General features: G+C 35.8%; 1 protein-coding gene across 14 annotated transcripts in view; it reads left to right on the top strand.

The window, feature by feature from the left end:
• The window catches only part of LOC105464888 (mitogen-activated protein kinase kinase kinase kinase 3), a 187,300-nt gene that overhangs the window by 161,234 nt on the left and 5,076 nt on the right, over nt 1–20,990 (top strand). For 13 of the 14 annotated variants that reach the window (XM_071076576.1, XM_071076580.1, XM_071076585.1 and 10 more), the window contains 8 exons: nt 3,108–3,168; nt 3,250–3,367; nt 8,586–8,644; nt 10,522–10,625; nt 14,826–14,997; nt 17,043–17,111; nt 17,190–17,282; nt 20,875–20,945. In XM_071076576.1, coding sequence (XP_070932677.1) covers nt 3,108–3,168; nt 3,250–3,367; nt 8,586–8,644; nt 10,522–10,625; nt 14,826–14,997; nt 17,043–17,111; nt 17,190–17,282; nt 20,875–20,945 — 747 coding nt within the window. Of the gene's footprint in view, nt 1–3,107; nt 3,169–3,249; nt 3,368–8,585; nt 8,645–10,521; nt 10,626–14,825; nt 14,998–17,042; nt 17,112–17,189; nt 17,283–20,849; nt 20,946–20,990 lie in introns of all 14 variants that reach the window. The other variant, XR_011611629.1, reaches the window with a different exon arrangement.

The raw sequence follows: 20,990 nt of genomic DNA, 5'->3' as shown, positions 1-20,990 counted from the left end.
AGGTGGAGTAAGCATTTATCAACCTAATTTGAAGAACTCTTCCGTTGTTTTTGTTTTTGAGACAGGGTTTCATTCTGTCACCACGGCTGGAGGGTAGTGGCATGAACACAGCTCACTGCAGCCTTGACCTCCTGGGCTCAAGTGACCTTCCCACCTCAGCATCTTCAGTAGCTGAAACTACAGGCACATGCCACAATGCCCAACTAATTTTTTGGTATTTTGTCGAGACTGGGATTTCACTTTGTTGCCCAGGCTGATCTCAAACTCCTGGGCTCAAGCAGTCCTTCTGCCTTACCCACCCAGTGCTGGGATTACAGGGGTGAGCCACCAGGCCCGGCTAGGACTCTTAAGAGAAGGCACCCATCAACCACACCTAGCCCCAGTCTGCAATAACTTCCCTTCTTAGTTGCTTTAGCATTTGAAATTAGATTACTAGAGTAATTTTTTTTTGAAACATTGCCCTTCAAAGGAAACCTTTTTCCCTCTTAGAGGGAGCACTATAAGACTAAAGAATTAGTATATGTGGAGCCTGAATTTTTCATCTTATTATGAAATTGATGATTAGTTTGATTTTCTCTAGACTTTAGAGGAAACAGGGTGGCGTGAGCCTACTAGATAGGGGAAGATTCTGAAAAGTGAGAAGATGACACAAATCAGGGTCCTGATTTAAAATTTTTTATCTGGCTTCATTATTCATGGCTAACATTTATTCAGTACTCAGTGTGTGTTAGACATTCTTCTAAGTGCTTTACAAGGAGTATCGTGTTTAATTACCATACAGCTCTATGAGATATAGATATTCTGTTTTACAGATAAGAACACTGAGACAGAGATTCAGTAAATTACCCAAGATCACACAGAGTCATTGATAAAACAGATACATGAGTCTAGGCAGAATATAGAAGCTACCCTTCTTAACTGTTATATTCTTATTTATTAAACCAATCATTTCACCTAGAACCTAACTCACTAAAGGAAGAAAGCATTGAAAATCTAGTAAAGTTGTTGTTACTATAAATCTAGAAAAAGTTGTTGTTAAAAATGAAAATTCATAATGAAATCCAGTACTTTTTAAAAATAAAACTATACATAAATACCTTTTCATTGTCCCTATGTAGAAAATATGAAAGGAATTTGTGTCTTGTCTTGCTACTTTATATATGTTTATATTAAATAAGCAAACCCACTTATATTTACAAGTATATAATTTTATAGTAAACCATAGATGTGGTATTAGATAAATACTTTTTCAGTGGATATGTATATGAAAACCCAGTTCAACACTGAATTAAATAAAAATCTGTTTCTTGCTACTTTGATAACATGTACTGATATGTGGTCTGGAATAAGTCATTGCCCCTTCTCTGCCTGATTTTTTCAGTATAGCCAATGAAGTCCCAATTTTGTTGTGAATTTTTTCTGAAAAGCAGAAAGTAGGAAATGGATGTTGATATCTTCTCTATCTGAGGCACAGGTATAGGCACATTTTACAAATTTTAAAAAACTGTAGGCCAGGCGCGGTGGCTCAAGCCTGTAATCCCAGCACTTTGGGAGGCCGAGACGGGCGGATCACGAGGTCAGGAGATCAAGACCATCCTGGCTAACACAGTGAAACCCCGTCTCTACTAAAAAATACAAAAATCTAGCCGGGCGAGGTAGCGGGCGCCTGTAGTCCCAGCTACTCGGGAGGCTGAGGCAGGAGAATGGCGTGAGCCCGGGAGGCGGAGCTTGCAGTGAGCTGAGATCCGGCCACTGCACTCCAGCCTGGGCCACAGAGCGAGACTCCGCCAAAAAAAAAAAAAAAAATTGTATTGGCAATGCCACATTTTAGTTGTTTGGAGAAATTGGTTATTTTATGTAAGTACATTTTCCCAGTAAATGAAATAAAATTTTTATTAAAATGTTACTTTGTTTCTCCTCCCTTTTATTATTACCTTTTCTCTTTTAGTTATTCAGTCCCATTATTATGGCTGTGTTTCCATAAAGTAATGTCCTTAGAGGCCTTGATGTGTTTCATCATTCACCCCTGTGTCCTCTCTATTCCCTTCTCTCATCTCAGTTACTTTTAGAGTAACTTAGTTGTAGGAATTACCAGAGCAAACCCAGCAACAAAGGTTGTTAAATCAGAATGCTTAATTATGTACATCAGTGGCTCTCAAACCTCAGTTGGCCTCAGAATTACTTGGAGGCCTAGTTAAACCATAGATTCCTGGGTCCTGCTTCAGAACTTCTTGCTTCAGTAGGTCTGGGGTGAGGTCCAAGAATTTGCATTTCTACCATGTGCCCAGGTGTTGCTGATGCTGCTGGTCCAAGGACCACTTTAAAAAACACTGATACGCATAGCAAAATGTCTTAATGAGAGTATTTTTTTAAATATATAGATTGTGTTCCATGAAATTCACTTTTCTTTGCTCTAAATTGTGACCACTTTCAGGCTTCCAGAGATGCCTCTCAGTTCTTATGGTACTAAATTTTAGTAATGAATTTCATATATATATGTGTGTGTATATCTATCTATATATGTATATATCTATATGTGTATATATATCTATATACATGTATATAGATATCCTTTATGATTTGTGAGTTTTCATCATATTGTCTCAGCCTTTTTTTTTCCCTCCATACCTAGTGTTTCTGTATCCTGTGTTCCACTACACCATGATCCTTTTTTTCTGTATCATACACCCTAGAAGCCATGCATTGCATATTATGCCTAGATAAGTATATTTTGGGAGGAGCAGACAGGAGAATCTTAATTATTCAACCCCAGAACCAAAATAAAGGAATAGATGTTGTTTGAAAATGTTCTTATTCCCTGCATAGTGTGGGGTTACATAGCCTAGCCCTTAATCATAAGAGAGACTTGAGCTGATCATATTGTGTTTAGGCTAAAATTTAGCCTAATATATTTTTTTCTCTCACATAAATATGTATGTATGTATATTATCTTGTTTTGAATCATTGATAAAGTCAATTTATATTAAAAATAACTTACTTTTTAAAGAACTGACCTATAGATATGACAGCTTACATGATTACTGTGTGCAGATTTACATTGCTGTTATGTATTATTCTTTATAAACTTTGTGCCTTTTTTTAATCAGCTGTTCCCTCGAAGGTGTACATGGTTGTATGTAATGAACAATTGCTTGCTATCAATATCTGGTAAGTATTTTAGTTTTCAAATACCTTACAATTGTTACTATTTGTTACTAGCTTTTACATCATATCTGTTTTTCTTTATAGGTAAAGCTTCTCAGCTTTATTCCCATAATTTACCAGGGCTTTTTGATTATGCAAGACAAATGCAAAAGTTACCCGTTGCTATTCCAGCACACAAACTCCCTGACAGAATACTGCCAAGGTAAGGGTACGTCCTTAGAGGCAATATGATGTTAACAGTTCATTCTCATAAATACCTATGCTACAGAAAGTGAAAGAGCACTCAGTTTGGGTTAATAGAAATCATGATGAAAAAATAATAAGTAATATAATTTAACAAGTGCTTATTGATCACACTCTTGTTCTAAAATTTTTCTACTTTATACTTTCAAATTGTATCAGATGTTTTCTCTCTGAATTTTTTATTCTTTTTTGGCAAGTTTAAAACTAGTTTTTTCTTGCACTTTGCCATAATTTTACATTGCATTTAATGCCTTTGCTTTTGACATATGTGTTAACTTTATAAAATTTTTCTCAAAGTTTCTACACCTAGAAAATCAAAATGATTTATTGAAAAATGTTTTTGCAACCTGCCATGGTGGCTCACGCCTATAATCCCAATACTTTGAGAGGCTGAGGCAGGAAGATGGCTTGAGGCTAGGAGTTCGAGACCAGCCTGAGCAATGTAGCGAGACCTCATCTCTACAAAAATTATTTTTTAAAAAATTAGCTAGGCATGGTGGCTTGACGCTGTGGTTCCAGCTACTCGGGAGGCTGAAGTGGGAGGATCACTGGAGCCCTGGAGGTTGAGGCTGCAGTAAGCTGTGATCATGCCACTATACTCCAGCCTGGGTAACAAAGCAAGACCATGTCTCAGTGTTTTGCATTAGAAAATCATTAGTTTGAAGTTGAGGGGTTTCGCCTTTCTACTTTCAGTAATTTGTTGTTATGCTCTGTTCTTTCATTGTTTAATATAATATTGGACCTCTTTATTGACTGAAAGATTTTCTAACTCTAGTATGAATTGTATTTTATGAAAAATTTATAATATGGCTATTCTTTTTTGTAATATTTATTGTAAAGCAACTAACATAAAACCTTAATTTTCAAGTACCTTGAGAATCTGCTGTTCTCAATTGCTGAGTTTACAGTGTGGCTAAGATTTGCTCCTATGTGTACATGATTTTTTTAAAAATTAACCTTTTTGATGAAAATTATATAAAAATATATAGGATGTTCTCTTTTCTTAAATAGAGTATACGAATTTCATTGGGATCATTTCATGATTACTCAGGGTTGAACTTGATTTATTATATTTTACTATAATATACACATAAAGTGCCCTCAAGGACTATATGACACATAGACTTAGATGCATTCACATTTGGATATATTTTATTAGAGACCTTTTTAGCTTATTTGCTCTTAGCTGTGTTCATTTCTTCCAGATTTTACTGAATACACCAAATGTGTATGAAATGTTCCCTGTATAGATGAGACAAAAATGAATAAGATATAATCTCTTCCTTTAAGGAGTTTCCATATGGTATGATTTTACCTACACTGAATATAGGTACTCATTGTACCATTTTATAATTCATTTTTAGTAAAGCATAAGCTTTGGAATTCAAGTAAAGTTGAATTTAAATCCTGGATCATTTACTTACTAGATATGGGACCTTGGATAAATTATACAACCTTTCCCCATGTGTTCAGCTGTAAGGATATTTCACCTCCAAGTTATTATTTCAGGGATTTTATTATAGTCAATCTTTAGTTTTTTTAGTAGTAACAGCCACAAATACATCCTTCCCACTTTCTTCAGTTTCATTATCTAGTAATTACTGTAAAATCTTTTAATTCTCTCACTTATTGGCAGAAAACCTAAAAACCCTTTTAACATGATAATATTTTATATATGTGTATTCATACCATTTCTTCTGCCATACAGTGAGCACAACTTAAACCTCTACTGAGCATCTTGTTCTTAATCTGCCGATAAAGAGCCTCATGGTTCTCATTCTGAAGATAGGTACTCATTGCACCATATTGTAATCCATTTTTAGTGAAGCATAAGCTTTGGAATTCAAGTACAGTTGAATTTAAATCCTGGATCATTTACTTACTAGGTATGGGAACTTGGATAAATTATACAACCTCTCCACATGTATTCAGCTGTAAATGGAACCTGTATACTCATCTGGCAGAGTTGTTTTGAAAATGATACATTGTGTATGTAAAGTACCTACCACAGCACCTAGTAAGCTCTCAAAAAATAGACCTGTTGTCATCATTATTGGGCATGATAAATTGAGCTATTCTTGTAGTGTACCCTAAAGTATCCTATGTTAAATGCATTCGGACTGTTAGTTGATTTAGAATTCCAGTTACTTGGGTGCTGGTAAAATAAGTTGTATTGCCTTTCCATGTACTGCCCACAACTCTGTTTTGAAAAGTTTTTGAAATCCTTAATTCACAGCCATACTTAATAGTTGATTTCTGTTTGTGTAGTAGTCATCCCTATGGTCTTTCAGAACTTGGCAGTTAATTCTCCTGGGTTTTGACCAGTTCAGTGTTTTAACCCGTAAGTTAGCTTCAGGAGCCAGAAGACAAGTTCACAAGTGTGGACAGGAACATTCAACTTTTTGCCAGCTGAAATCTATCAGGAGCTTGGTTCAGTTTTTTTTTAATTCTAAAAAGCACTTTGGTTCGAAGCAGATTTGTTGAGTATGGGAAGTTTTTGTTTTGTTTTATTTTAAGCTGCATTAAACTCCAATGTATATGAAAGGGGCATTTTTATAATTATAAATTATAATGTAAAACTTTTCCTAATATAAAGTTAGTCAAGGGTACGATGAGGTGTTTTTACCAGAAAATTGTAACCAGAATATTCTAGATTGCCGTTGTAGTCGTTCAGTACTTCAACATCTGAATAAATTCTGTATCATTGTTTAGCTGTCACAGAGTGAAAAACGTTTTGATTCACAAGGACAAGTACTTAGAAATAGTTAACAGTTTTTAACAGCTTACCTTGCAAACTCCAAATAATGTTCATTTAAATTGATACAGCCTGTAGTTCCAGCTACCTGGGAGGCTGAGGCAGGAGAATTGCCTGAACCCAAGAGGCAGAGGTTGCACTGACCCAAGATTGCGCCACTGCACTCCAGCCTGGGCGACAGAGTGAGACCCTGTCTCAAAAAAAAAAAAAGACCTGAACAAAAATCTAAGCTTCAGATTTCTATGCTATAACCTACCTCTTTATTGAACAGACTGAATGATACAGATGTCTAAAATGCATGGCACATAGTAAGGACTTAGTAAATGAAGCTAAAATTATAACTTTTCATAAATAGGTCAATATATAAAATGTATTAAAGTTAAAATTACAGTATTACAATATTTATTAATATTGTATTTATGCTTGATTATCACTCAGTTGCCAATTGTATAGTTACAAGAACATCCATCAGGAAAATTGTTCTGAGCTTGTTTGGATTGCACTGAACACATGTGTTGTACAATTTTATATAAAATTATACAACTCTAAAAAAAAAAAAAGACTTGTGCAGAGCACTGGCATCTATCTAATCTTTGGCAAATTTACACATTTAAGTGGCTCATGCCTGTAATCCCAGCACTTAAGGAGGGTGCACTTTTGGCAGATTACTTGAGCCTCAGGAATTTGAGACAAGCCTGGGCAACGTGGTGAAATCTCTCTCTTTCTTATAAAAATTATTTTTTAAAAAAGAATTTAAATATTTGTAGAAGTCAGGCACAGTTGCTCACACCTGTAATCCCAGCACTTTGGGAGGGCAAGGCAGGCGGATCACTTGAGGTCAGGAGTTCGAGACCAGCCTGGCCAATAGGTCGAAACCGCGTCTCTACTAAAAATACAAAAATTAGCTGGGTGTGGTGGCTGATGCCTGTAATCACAGCTATTTGAGAAGCTGAAGCAGGAGAATCACTTGAACCTGGGAGGCGGAGGTTGCAGTGAGCTGAGGTCAAGCCACTGTATTCCAGTGTGGGCGGCAGAGCGAGACTTTGTCTCAAAAAAAAAAAAAAAAAATCTTTAGCTGGGCACCGTGGCTCACATCTGTAATCCCAGCACTTTGGGAGGCTGAGGTGGGCAGATCACCTGAGCTCCGGAGTCCGAGACCAGCCTGGGCAACGTGGCGCAACCCCGTCTCTACTAAAAATACAAAAATTAGTCAAGCGTGATGGCAGGCACCTGTAGTCCCAGCTATTCGGAGTTCTGAGACAGGAGAATTGCTTGAACCCGGGAGGCGGAGGTTACAGTGAGCCAAGATCATGCTCTTGCACTCCAGCCTGGGCGACAGAGCAAGACCTTGTCCAAAAAATAAAATAAAATTTAATTTTTAAAAAAGTGTACAAAAATGGGTTTGAGGTTTTTACAATTTGATGCACCAACAGTCTTTAATATATTACATTTTAAAAGACATTTGAGTGTATGTGTAGTTTTTAAATTGTAATTTTAAAAAAAATTCAGAATTGATTTTTACCTGTTAAATTCGAGTCAGATGTTTGCAAAACCCCTATAGCACCTTTGCAGAACATCTGTATCCCACTTTTGCTGAATAAACAAAGATTTCTAAATAAAAGAAGTTCTTCACAAATTGTTAACAACAACTTTTTACAGTACATGTAAATGTATTACATGTACTTAAAAATATCTTTCCCCAGTTTTTGGCTAATGTTTTCACGTTCTCAGTGTTATCTTTTGGTAAACCAAAGTTACTGATTCAATAATTGACTGCCACCTGTAGTTTGAGATGCTAGGGATGAATCAGTGGGGGAAAAAAAGTCAAATAAAATGTAACAGCATTTTCCTGTATGATTTGTTCTTTTTGTATTTTCTTAAATTCCAAGGTCATACATTTCTATAGACTTCTGTAGTTTGTTTTCAAATTTAAACCCTTTAATCCATTTGAAACTGGTTGGGGGCCATGAGAAAGGGATCCAATTTATTCTTTTTTTTTTTTTTTTTTGAGACGGAGTTTTGCTCTTGTTGCCCAGGCTGGAGTGCAGTGGTGTGGTCTCAGCTCACCACATCCTCCGCCTTCTGGGTTCAAGCAAATCTCCTGCCTCAGCCTCCTGAGTAGCTGGAATTACAGGCATGCACCACCATGCCTGGCTAATTTTTTTGTATTTTTAGTAGAGATGGGGTTTTATTATGTTGGCCAGGCTGGTCTCAAACTCCTGACCTCGTGATCTGCCCATCTCGGCCTTCCAAAGCGCTGGGATTACCGGCATGTGCCACAGCACCGGGCCTTTTTATTCTAATTTTAACAGATGACCTAGTATGTCAGCACCAGTTTTGAACTCATCCTTTCTCCACTGATCTGTAACAGTAGCTTTTTCAGTTTGCCTACATGTATATACTCACTTTTATTTACATTTAGGAAATTTTCTGTATCAGCAAAAATCCCTGAAACCAAATGGTGCCAGAAGTGTTGTGTTGGTAAGTAAACTGTCCAATAGCATATAGCTGTCTTGCTTTACAGGGCAGCTAAGAAAACCCCATGAGACTCATTGTAAAATCTGGCATAAAACAGTACTACCCCAGGGCATTCTGCCAGTAATACTTTATTTTTATCCCTTAAGTAGAACAAATTCCTTGGCCATTTCATCCTGTGTAGACTAAGCCAAATATATAGTACCTTGCAAATAATTTTTTTGCCAGTAAGTTATTTGTTTAGCAGATAATTTATTGCCTAGGTAAATGGAGGAAGTAGTATGACTTTTTTTTTTTTTTAAACCCTATTTTATCACACCCTGTTTTCCAAGGGTCCTGTTACATACCATTCACCATTCTGCTTAGCAATGGCTGGTGAGATGGCGTTTATTCCTTCAGCATGTGTTTTTATGGTCACCTTCCCCTCACCTAAATTCCCCCCATAACAGTTGTTCTATTTGCATGTAGCCAGAGCAAAAAATTATTGCTTTCCCTTAAGTTACTATTATTATTAAAGGGACGATAAACACATGAGTCATTATACCACAAAGTATAGTGTGGAAGGGACTCTAAACCTAGGCTCACTGAAGAAGGTGGCATTTGGGCTAGGCCTCAAAATAAGGCAGATTCAGATTTGAACTGAATAGATGGAGAGGCCGTTTCAAACAGAAGAAATGACATAACATGTGGAGGCAAAAAAAAAATCATAAAGCTTACATAATAAATGCTGACTATTCAGCTTAGCTGAATATAGATTATAGAAAGGAGAATAGCAGATGAGTGTGAGCCATTGGTCTTGTGTGAACATGTACTTATTACTATGCAATAAGTAAGGAAGGAGGTCTTGTGCTAGAGCAGTAGCAGTGCAAATAGCAAGGAAGGAGTGTCTGGGTGTGAAGGGAAAAGATGTCAGAGATGACTGAGGCCTCAAACCCAAAAGACTGGCAGAACGGCAAAGTGTTGTTAACAGGAAGCAAGAACAGCTGGTTTTGAGCAAAAGAGGATGACAAGGTTGGGTTTAGACATGATGGTTGAGTCTCTGTTAGAACTTCCAGCAAACTGACTTTACCTGGGGACAAAGGGGCAGATTTTTAGGAAAAGTTAATTATAGGAAATAATTTCCTATATAGACTTTTCTGTTTTCTTTGGCGGGACACTTTTGCTATTCACCTCCTCTGCCATTTAAATATTTCAAATCTATGTGAAGTTTGTGAATTTTACTGCTGTTCCCCTTTTCACAGTTCAATTTTTTTATCTTTATTCCAAATATATTTACTTCACATGTATTTACGTTACTTCTTCTGGTTTATAACCAGAAAAGTATTTCAAAATCTGAGGTAATTCAATTTTATTATTTGTAAATCAGTATTTTAAGGTTTGGTTAATATCTGTGATGTTTTCTAGTGACCATAAGAATTTAATCAAAAGGGGGAAGATGGACAAGTGTTTCATTTTCAGAAACAAAACATTATTGCTTCTGAACATTACCAGCAAAAGCACCTTGTGAACCACCTGAATGTGTTGTATCTTATGAGTTTGACAACTTCTTCCCAAATTTACCTTGACCCTTTTATCAGCATGTTGCCACCTCAGGTAGTTTTCCTGCCATCATAAGACCAAAAGTCCTTCCTCCTACCCCACAGCCTCATTATAACCAGCGGTTTCATTTCTGCATACATATAAAAATCCTGCAAGTTAAGAGGGCATTTCCTGCTGTTACCTGAAACAGTATTTTTTTCACCCAGCCCTCTAATTAAGAAACTGAACTGGCAACCAGCTTTTGATTTTATGTTTAGTTTTGGTTTTTGTTTTTTTGTGCATGCAATTATTGTCATAAGGACTTTGTATTATAAGAGGACTCATTTATATTTTTGCTTTGACAGTAAGAAATCCTTATACGGGCCATAAATACCTATGTGGAGCACTTCAGACTAGCATTGTTCTTTTAGAATGGGTTGAACCAATGCAGAAATTTATGTTAATTAAGGTAAGCATAAAAGTCAAACTATCTTGTTCTTAGTATAAAAGCTTGTCAACCTTACTGTTCTTTAAAGAAACATTTTTTCAGTTAATTTTCAGGTTAATTTAATGATTTTAGATAATGTGGCAGGGTTGTGAAGATCTGCCCAATTGTAAGGAACTTAATTGGCCTAGTAAAAGTTTCATAAGAGACGAGAGAAATAGTTCAAGGGTATGGCGGTGGGGAGCTGGAAATAGTGTCTCACGTGCAGAGCCTGATGGCAGAAACAGGAAGTACCAAAAGATCAGTGAAATGTTTTGAATATACTCTCTGGTTGACCTCCATCACAGCTGAAAACAACATACGGGTTGCAGTTTGGCCTAGGAGAACTAGGGATAATCATAATGACAGGGAAATGAGTTGTTTTTAGTTATATACATACCCATTAATTTGCCCAGGCCTTTCCACAGATTTTTTTTTTTTTTTTTTTTTGCGCTTAAGTTTTTCTAAAATCATTTAATGAATGAATAATTTTAAAAATATTTACTATTACTCATCTATAACTTACATTTAAGGAAAAAACCTTTAAAATATGTGAAGTACAGGCTCAGTTACATCAAGGAAATACCAAATGAATTTTTAAAGTTGTTTTCCATGCTATTATATATGGACTAAGTGGCCTTTTTTCATGTGCATTTGATCTCAGTAGAAATTTAGAGTCGGAATATAGCTGGAGTGGGGTTCTTCCTAAATTTTATAGTATTAAGATATTTAAAGTATTGAATCCCTGTTGTTTAAAATCCTGTAAGTGACTAAAAAGTCTAGTTTTCGTTTTCATATCAGTTTTAACCTCAAGATTAACTAGGGCTAAACAGATGAAAATATAGTTTCAAGAATTTGAAACCTATTGAAGTATTAATTTCACAAGTAAATACACTGAAACAAAAATTATTTAAACTGAAACCTCAGGGGAAAATAGCCTTATAAGTTGTCTAAAGCAGAACTACTGAATACAGCTCATTTATGGCAAAAATTGTTTTGTTCTCAGCTCCTCTTTGTTCTTGTTTATTTGACAAAAGAATGCTTTATCCAAGATGGAATGGTAAAGTCTACACAGTTTGATTTTTTGGCAACCCCTTCCTTTCCTTTTTCCTTTCTTTCTTTAGTCTATTTTAAATATGTCCTTCCTATTATTTTCATTCCTAACCTCTATCAAAATGAAATGTTTCATCATATCAGTTATTCTTGTATACTGATAGACTGATTAACCTGATATGAATGAATTTTATATGTTATCTAATATGTTAAACCATTTATCCTAATGTATAATGAAAGATGCTTTTCTCTATTAGAGGAATTGTCTGTGTCAAGAGCATGCAGGAGGGAATATATACTTTGAAGATATAGGAAGCTTAAAAATTACCCGTCCACGGCTTCTCTTTTCCTGGCAGATGGCACCAGGGTGCTTGGCCTGGCTCTAATGAGGCCTGTTACCAGCATTCTGAGATAGTGAACCTGTAGTACAATTCTACTTGCAGGTCTCCATCAAGATTTTAATCACTCTTCTCCCTTTCCTTAAACTCTCTGAGCTATAATGTTTGCCTGCTTTCCTTAACCTTAACCTAGCTTGCTTGCTTTTTCTTACTTTCTGTCTGTCTTCCTTCCTTCCTTCCTTCCTTCCTTCCTTCCTTCCTTCCTTCCTTCCTTTCTGTGTCCCTCTGCATCAAGACTTGTATATGTATATATTTCTCTCCATATTTAACATTATTTTAATCAGTATTTATGGTGTTTCTGTACTGTAACCCTTCATCAGATGTATTCAAAAACATCGTCATGCTTTCTATATTCTTGTTTCCTCCTAGTGACATTTCTGACAGTTTTTGCATCATTAGACTGCATTTTTTTTTTTTTTTTGAGATGGAGTCTGGCTCTGTTGCCCAGGCTGAAGTGCAGTGGCGTGAACTCAGCTCACTGCAACCTCCGCCTCCCAGGATCAAGCAGTTCTCTGCCTCAGCCTCCCGAGTAGCTGGGACTACAGGTGCCCAGCTAATTTTTGTATTTTTAGTAGAGACGGGGTTTCACTGTCTTGGCCAGGCTGGTCTCAAACTCCTGACCTCAGGTGATCCACCCGCCTCATCCTCCCAAAGTGCTGGGATTACAGGTGTGAGCCACCGTGCCCGGCCTAGACAGCATTTTCATCATAAATAAAAGTTAAAAATTAAAGATCTCCCCAGCAAACATAATGTACCTATTGTAGGCAAGGCACCGTGTTACTTACTAGAGAGACAAAAATATACAAGATACAGTTGCTGCCCTCAAGGACAATAGCAACTGGATTTAAAACTATTAGACATGCCTTCTGTTAATGACTTAGACAAATTGCTTAGTTATTATTCGAAGCAACGTAGAAGTAGTCAAAATCTGTTGGGTTTTTTTTTAAAGTATTGTTTTTGTGTTTAAACTGGAAAAGTTTAAAAATGCATCTTTAATCAGAAGCATTGGTTTTTTTCCTGCTTCGTTGCTCTTTATTTCAAAGAGAATTATTTAAGTTGCTGTACCTTGTTAAAAATGACAGATTTTATCAAAAGCATGTGCCCCAAGGCAATGGGAAAGCTTCTAGAGAAGAGGTTTGGAGAATACTGATGAAGTGTCTGTGCCTGTGGAATGGAGGGACTTTAGCAGCCATAGGGAAGGAAGAAATGTGGGAACAGCAGGTGAACACAGAGCCTCACGTTCCAGCCACAAGTAGCATTTTGTATCTTCCAACACTTTAAAACTACCTGTTACGATATCCCCCGTTGCACCTTTTTCTTTTCTTTAGAATTTGTAAGTTGCCAGATTAAAAAAGAAAACAAATCAAATCCAGTAGCTTCGTTAAATGCCAGCAATAACCATTTGGAAAATACAGTGAAAACACAGCCAGTTTATAAAAGCAACAAAAATATAAAATATATAAGAATGAACTAAATAAAATATGCATGACAGTGGTATTTTTTTTTAATTTTTTGTAAAGAAAAATTTTAGAATTCCCCTTGTCATCCTCCCTTTTAGTCAGCTCCCTGCCTCTTTTTTACAAAGGAACCTAGAAAGTTCTTACTTTTTTTCTCTTTTTGCTATCTAAGCACATGTCCCTAAACATTAGAACTAGTTTTATTTAATTTTTCAACAGTATTTAAGTGGAATTATAAAGTATATGTTCATTTGTGTCTGGCTTTTTTTGTGCAGCATTATATTTGTATAGTTGCTGGACATAGCTATAGTTTATTCATTTTTCAGTTCTCTATATATAATTATTTTGTGAATATGCCATAATTTTATCTGTTTTGCATTTGTCTCTTGTATGTATTTGCTCATGTTCTTTAGAATGTATACCTAGGAGTATTATTGCAAGGTCCTAAGGAATGCCTATATCCAGCACTAATAAATAATGCAGTTAACCAGTGTGGCTATGCCACTCTTATCTCCCACCACCAGTGTTGTGTGAGCGTTTGCTTACTCCTCTCAGATGCTTATTGATTCATTCTTTTAATTTTAGCCATTCTGGTGGATATGTATAGTATCTACTTATTGTGGTTTTATTTCTTGATTACTAATGAAGTTAGTGTTTTCCATCTATTTTTTTTTTAGTCCTTCAAAATGTGAATTTATTCTTTGTAGCAATATAAAAGAAATTTTAAACTTACAAAAAATTAAGATGGGTTGTATTGTAACTGTGAGTTTATTTGATAAAATCACGAGATATGAAGCTAACTTTTTTAAATTTATGACTTTTTCTGTTCACATCTTACAAGAGGAGTGTCTCTTGCTAATTAGCATTTCACTTCTCTCATCCATGTTTGCTCAGTTGATTAAGAAGGCAGAGGAGTATAACTGAAGAAGCATCAAATTGGGAGACAGGAGACTGCCACAAAGGCTGGGGGACATGGGCCAGTCACCCAGTTCCTGGGCCCTAGTTTCCACCTTTGAAAAGAGAGAATTGGACATGTGACTTAGAAATTCCCTTCCAGCCTTAATGTTCTAAAATCATGTAATTATAACTTTAAAATATTTTGTGGTGGTAAACCTAAAATCTTTGTAAAGATACTCCACAATTTAGATTTTTCTACATTACCTGAATTTCTGTGACGAGATGCAGTCTTTATTGTAGAAAGCTGTTTTATAGTATTCTTACAGAATTATTTGGTTTTTATTTTCCTTTGTTTAATGTATTTTTGCTTCTTTCTCTAGCACATAGATTTTCCTATACCATGTCCACTTAGAATGTTTGAAATGCTGGTAGTTCCTGAGCAGGAGTACCCTTTAGTTTGTGTTGGTGTCAGTAGAGGTAGAGACTTCAACCAAGTGGTTCGATTTGAGACGGTCAATCCAAATTCTACCTCTTCATGGTTTACAGAATCAGGTTTGTAATTTTTATGGCATTATTAAGGGTAATACATATACTGGTTTTATAAGGGTAATACATATACTGGTTTTATAAGTAGTAAGTTTACTCTCTTATTAAGCAAAAACTGCATACACTGCCAGTCTTCAATAACTATTACTAAACTGGAAGAAGGGAAGATTACTCTCTTTAAAATAACTAATTCATATGACAAATTTAAAACATTGGCAGGCAGGGCATGGTGGGTCATGCCAGTAATCCCAGTACTTTGGGAGGCCAAGGTGAGAGGATTGCTTGAGTCCAGGAGTTCAAGAACAGCCTGGGCAATGTAGCAAGACCCTTTCTCTATAAAACTTACATGTAAGTTAGCTGGGCATGGTGGTGGATGCCTGTAGTCCCACCTACCAGGTAGGCCAAGATGGGAGGATCACTTGAGCCCAGGAAGTCGAGGGTGCAATGAGCGATGTTCATGCCTCTGTATTCCACCCTGGGTGACAGAATGAGATCCTGTCTCTAACTAACCAACTAAATCAAGCAAACATTGCCGAAACATGAGACTGAGAGCACATACACCAGTTTTTTTATTTAGAAATGAACATGAAGGATCTGATCCTCAAAGACCTGTATCTATTATTGGTATGTATGTATATTTGGTATATATTAATAAACAATTGTGCATGAACACACCTCTTACTATAAAATGAGGTATACACCTGGGTTGTTATTTGATTTTGGTGACATGTATTTTAAATAACAATGTCTCTTGAAGGACACCATGTATAGGTAACCCATAAAGTCATATTTGAATTAATCTTTCTTGGAAATAATTAAATTAATATTACAAATTGAATACCAATTAAAGCACTTTTTTTCCAAACAAATAAAAGGGAAATAACAATTTATATAGACTCAAATATTTTTAGTATTTTGATAATACTTTTTATATGTTTCACATTTCCTTTTTAGAGAATTTTACATGCATCAAATTGTTTTGATTATGTTCATTAATATGAAAATGAATACGAAATGCATATTAACATAGGAAACATTTAAAACAAAACTTGGGTACTTAACGTTTTCATAATTCTCAGAATTTTTAAGTATTTTATGTACTTTTAAATGGTGTATACCTGAAAATTTGTATTTTACATAACTCCAGTTGCCCTGCCTCCCTGAGGTGATGTTACCTTTTTAATCATACAGCATCACTTTACTAGGAGTACTGGTAAAAGTGGTCATTGAGTATGTAGTACATAGCAGCAATTACCAGACTTGAGCATTCATCAGAGTCACTGGGAGACTTGTGACATTGTTGGGCCCCACCCCCAGAGCTGTTCATTTATAGTCTAGATAGGACCTGAGAATTTTCGTTTCTGTGAATTCCCAAGTGATGCTGATGAGGTTGACACAGAGACCATAGTTTAAGGCATATATAGACAAACCTCAGCCTGGGTAATACAGCAAGACCCCATCTCTAAAATTTTTTTTTTAATTAGCCAGTCATGGTGGCCTGCACCTGTGGTCTCAGCTACTCAGAAGGCTAAGTCAGAGGGTAACTTGAGGCCAGGAGTTCAAGGCTGCAGGGAGCCATGATTGCACCACAGCATTTCAGCCTGAGCAGCAGGCTCAAAAAAAAGAAGAATTTTCATTTCTGTCAGTTCCCAGGTGATACTGATGGTGTTGATGCAGGAACCATAGTTTGAGAACTACATGTATTTACAAATCTCCCACTAATAGAAAATTTGGTTTTTAAAAGAGGAAAAGTTGCATTATAGGATATTTTAAGTGTAGTTTGTTTTCTAGTGCAGTTGGCATTCTGTATCCATGTGTTCCGCATCACCAGTAGTGTTGACAACAGCCAACATATGCTCTGTTGAGCACTTAACATTGTTTAGCACTTGCATCAGCATTTAAACCCACATAGCCTGGCTCAGTCACTACGTGTGTATTACAAGACATATCCATTTCAAGTACTGTTATCCTCAGAATTCTTTTTCTTAAATGTTTCCATGCTTTAAGTATCACAGTTTCTCTAGGTTTACCAAAATTTGTTTGTGTTGTAGATACCCCACAGACAAATGTTTCTCATGTAACCCAACTGGAGAGAGATACCATCCTTGTATGCTTGGACTGTAAGTTTTTATTTATGAATGTCTTACTTTAACAAGACTTCTTTTATCTTAGTTTCTGAGTGACTTTTTTTCTTCTAGGTTGTATAAAAATAGTAAATCTCCAAGGAAGATTAAAATCTAGCAGGAAATTATCATCAGAACTCACCTTTGATTTCCAGATTGAATCAATAGGTAAGTCAAAGTTTTATAATTCTTTACATTATGAACTCCTTAAAATAATTTATCTGCTAATTATCCAAAATTAAAGATTGATACTATTAAGGACGCTTTTTTTAAAATAGAGGATATGGCTGGGCATGGTGGCTCATGCCTGTAATCTCAGCACTTTGGGAGGCCAAGGTGGGTGGATCACTTGAGGCCAGGAGTTCAAGACCAGCCTGGCCAACATGGTGAAACCCCGTGTCTACTAAAAATACAAAAATTAGCCAGGTGTGCTGGCACGCGCCTGTAGTCCGAGCTACTCGGGAAGCTGAGGCATGAGAATCACTTGAAACCTGCGAAGGGGAGGTTGCAATGAGTTGAGATCGTGCCATTGCACTCCAGCCTGGGTGACAGAGTGAGACTCTTGTCTCAAAAAGTAAAATAAAAATAGAGGATATAATAAATATGAAGTCACTATCAGCCTTCATTCTTATACATTCTCTAAAATAGTTTAATAACTGTAGTATAGATAATGTTATCTTCCTTGTAAGAAATAATGTCATTTCTCATAACATAGTCTTGAATTCCCATTTCCTCCAGACTCCTATAGGGTTTTTCTATAAGTATTTTAAAATTCAGTACTTAATATACCAGATTATGTTTTGGCTGTTGTACCTGCTGATCAGAGAATTTTAAGTATATGGAAGTTTCTTCTTGTCATTCTCACATTTTGCTTAATAGGAGTTTTTTTCTGGAAAAGGATTTCTGACAGAATCAATATTTTTAAAATGACTACATTCAAGAAAAATAAGGCGAAAATTATATAGGATAGTGCTGGGAAAATGAATGGTGATTAATATTTAACTAGGCACACTTTTTCTGGTGTTCCTTATCAGTAAAATAAAGATATTTGCATGTATGTATATTAGCAGAGGGTAAGGCTAAAGTCAGTTAGTTCATTGTCTTATTCCAGGTTCTGTTTTCTGCATTCTTCCAACTAGAATGTCATTCATCCAACAAACAAATGATTATAATAAGTCAGTTTCGAGGGATATCTGATCAAGATGTTAAAATGGAATCTCTGCTTTCAAAGACGACATAGCCAGGGTCAAAAAGCAAGATCAACAACAGAATCTCAAAGCAGTATACAGGTCTGAAGCTAACAGGCCCGCTGGGCTCCAGTTATAGAGGTATCCCACAGGAGATGGAGCACCACAGCCAAGTTCATTGCTTGTAGTGCCTGGTAATCAGGCATGATGGTTTTTTATCTACCTCCCCCATTAAAGGAAGAGATAATCCCTATCCTGTGCAAACTGTTTCAGATTGCAGACAAGGAATTCTGAATAAATCAGTGTTTAATACTGATGCTAAAATCAAGCAAGATTAGTACAGAAAACAAAAATTATAATCTTATGAAAATCGATTTTTTAAAGTGTAAATAAAATATTAGCAAATAGAATTACACATTATCAAATAGTAGACTATCCCAGGAAAGCAAGGATGGTTCAGCATCAGAAAATGTATTTATGTAATACATGACACCAAGTTTTAAGAGAAAATCATGTAGATGCCCAAAAAGCATTCAGTAAAATCTGTCATTAATGATTTTTTTAAATAATACTTCTTAGCATATTGGGAATAGAAAAGAATGTCCTTCACCTAGCAAAGCCTATTAAAAATAAGTTTAATGATCAGATTAATTCCCATTAAAGTGGAGAACTAAATAAGGATGTTTGCTATTATTAAATTTCAATATTGTGTATTAGATGAGAAAGGGAAAATATGAGGATTAGAAAGAAAAAGATGAAAAGATCATTTTTTGCTGATGGTATGATTATATACATAGAACATTAAATCCTATAATAAATTACAAGTGCTAATAAGAGAATTCACAGTTTCTGGATATGAGTAACACCAAAGAATAGCTTTCCTAAATAATCAGTGAAAAACTTAATTGGAAGAAATGCCGCTTTCACAATGGCAATAAAGTAACATATATAAGAATAAATGAAATCCAAACATTTTTAAGATCGTTATCTAGGAAACTCCAAATTATTTTTTTAAAGACATTAAAGAGTCAGCAAGTGAAGAACTACATCGTGTCCATGGGTAGAAAGACTTAAATGAGAAAGATGCCAGTTCTTCAGTTAATCCACAGGTTCAGTGGATCTGCAGTAAGAATCCCAACATGATGTTTTGTGCCACTTGATAAGCTCCTCTTAAAATTCATATGGAATGGCCAGGCACAGCGGCTCACGCCTGTAATCCCAGCACTGTAGGAGGCTGAGGCAAGAGAATTGCTTGAACCCAGGGTTTTGAGACCAGTCTGGACAATTTAGGGAGACCCCATCTCTACAAATAATTTTTAAAAACAAAAAATAAATGTATATGGAAGAGCCAAAGACCAAGAATAATAAAATAAATGTTGACAAATCCTTTTCTACCCAATATTGAAACTTACTATAAAGCCATAGTGATAGTGTTATAGCAACACAGGAATAAATAGGTAGAAGAGTGAGACAGAAGAAAGGGCCCAGAAATAGACCCACATGTAAATGGAAATTCATGGCATTATGTATTAGTGGGGAAGAAATGGGCCATTCAACAAATGATGCTGGTACAATTGGTTACCTGCAGAAAACAAAATAAGATTTCTTCCTCCCTGAATACATGCAAAAATGTGTATTAAAAATGTATATATAAAAGGCAAAACTAAATCTTGTTCTACATGCCCTGTGCTTCAGTAATTCTATTTATGGGTGTCTACCATCAAGAAAGATTTGTACATGTATTCAAGATGTACAAAAATGTTTATTGCAAAATTGTTTGTAATAATGAAAAACTAGAAATAACCTAAGTGTTTATCATACCAAATGTATGAGGGTTGGAAACATTCAATATAAAATTTATATTGATAGTATAAGCTTATAGTAATAGTGAAAACATGCATGAGGTTGATAAATACCAAATTTATAATAGTGGTTATCTCAGGGACGAAGGAAAGGCCAGAATTGGGAATAGGGCAGGGTACATAGGGGATGCCAGCTGTATTTGTACCCTGGCAGAATGTTAGGATTTGATTGTTGGGTGGTGGATACACGTGTATTTCTATGTAAATTTAAAGCAAATATGGCACAATGCAAATATGGCAGAATGTTAGGATTTGATTGTTGGGTGGTAGATACATGTGTATTTCTATGCTGTTTTCTGTATTTTTCTGTATGTTTGCAGTATTTTATTTTTGAATCTTATCAAAACAGGCCTAATGCAGTGGCTCATGGCTTTAACCCTGGCACTCTGGGAGGGCGAGGCAGGCAGATCATTTGAGGCCAGGAGTTTGAGACGAGACTAGCCTGGCCAACATAGTGAAACCCCATTTCTACTAAAAATAAAAAAATCTATAACAAAAATATTTTCAGCGAATTTTTTCCTACCAAAAAGATGCATAAGCTCTGTATAGTGTATTTTTAAACTTTTCAAATGTAAACATGCCATATAAATATGGAATAGCTGACATTAGTTGTGAATTGCAATATTGCTATATGAGATAGAGGGATGAAATGATGCTTATCAGTTGAACTTTTGTACTATTAACAGTAATTGAGCTGTTCTTGCCTGCTAGTGTGCCTACAAGACAGTGTGCTAGCTTTCTGGAAACATGGAATGCAAGGTAGAAGTTTTAGATCTAATGAGGTAAGTAAATTATGTCCATTAAGTAGTCACAAAACATTGTCAAAT

Source organism: Macaca nemestrina, chromosome 13, assembly GCF_043159975.1.
Source record: "Macaca nemestrina isolate mMacNem1 chromosome 13, mMacNem.hap1, whole genome shotgun sequence".
In the NCBI taxonomy this organism is placed as follows: domain Eukaryota; kingdom Metazoa; phylum Chordata; class Mammalia; order Primates; family Cercopithecidae; genus Macaca; species Macaca nemestrina.
This window is presented reverse-complemented; position numbering and strand designations above follow the sequence as displayed.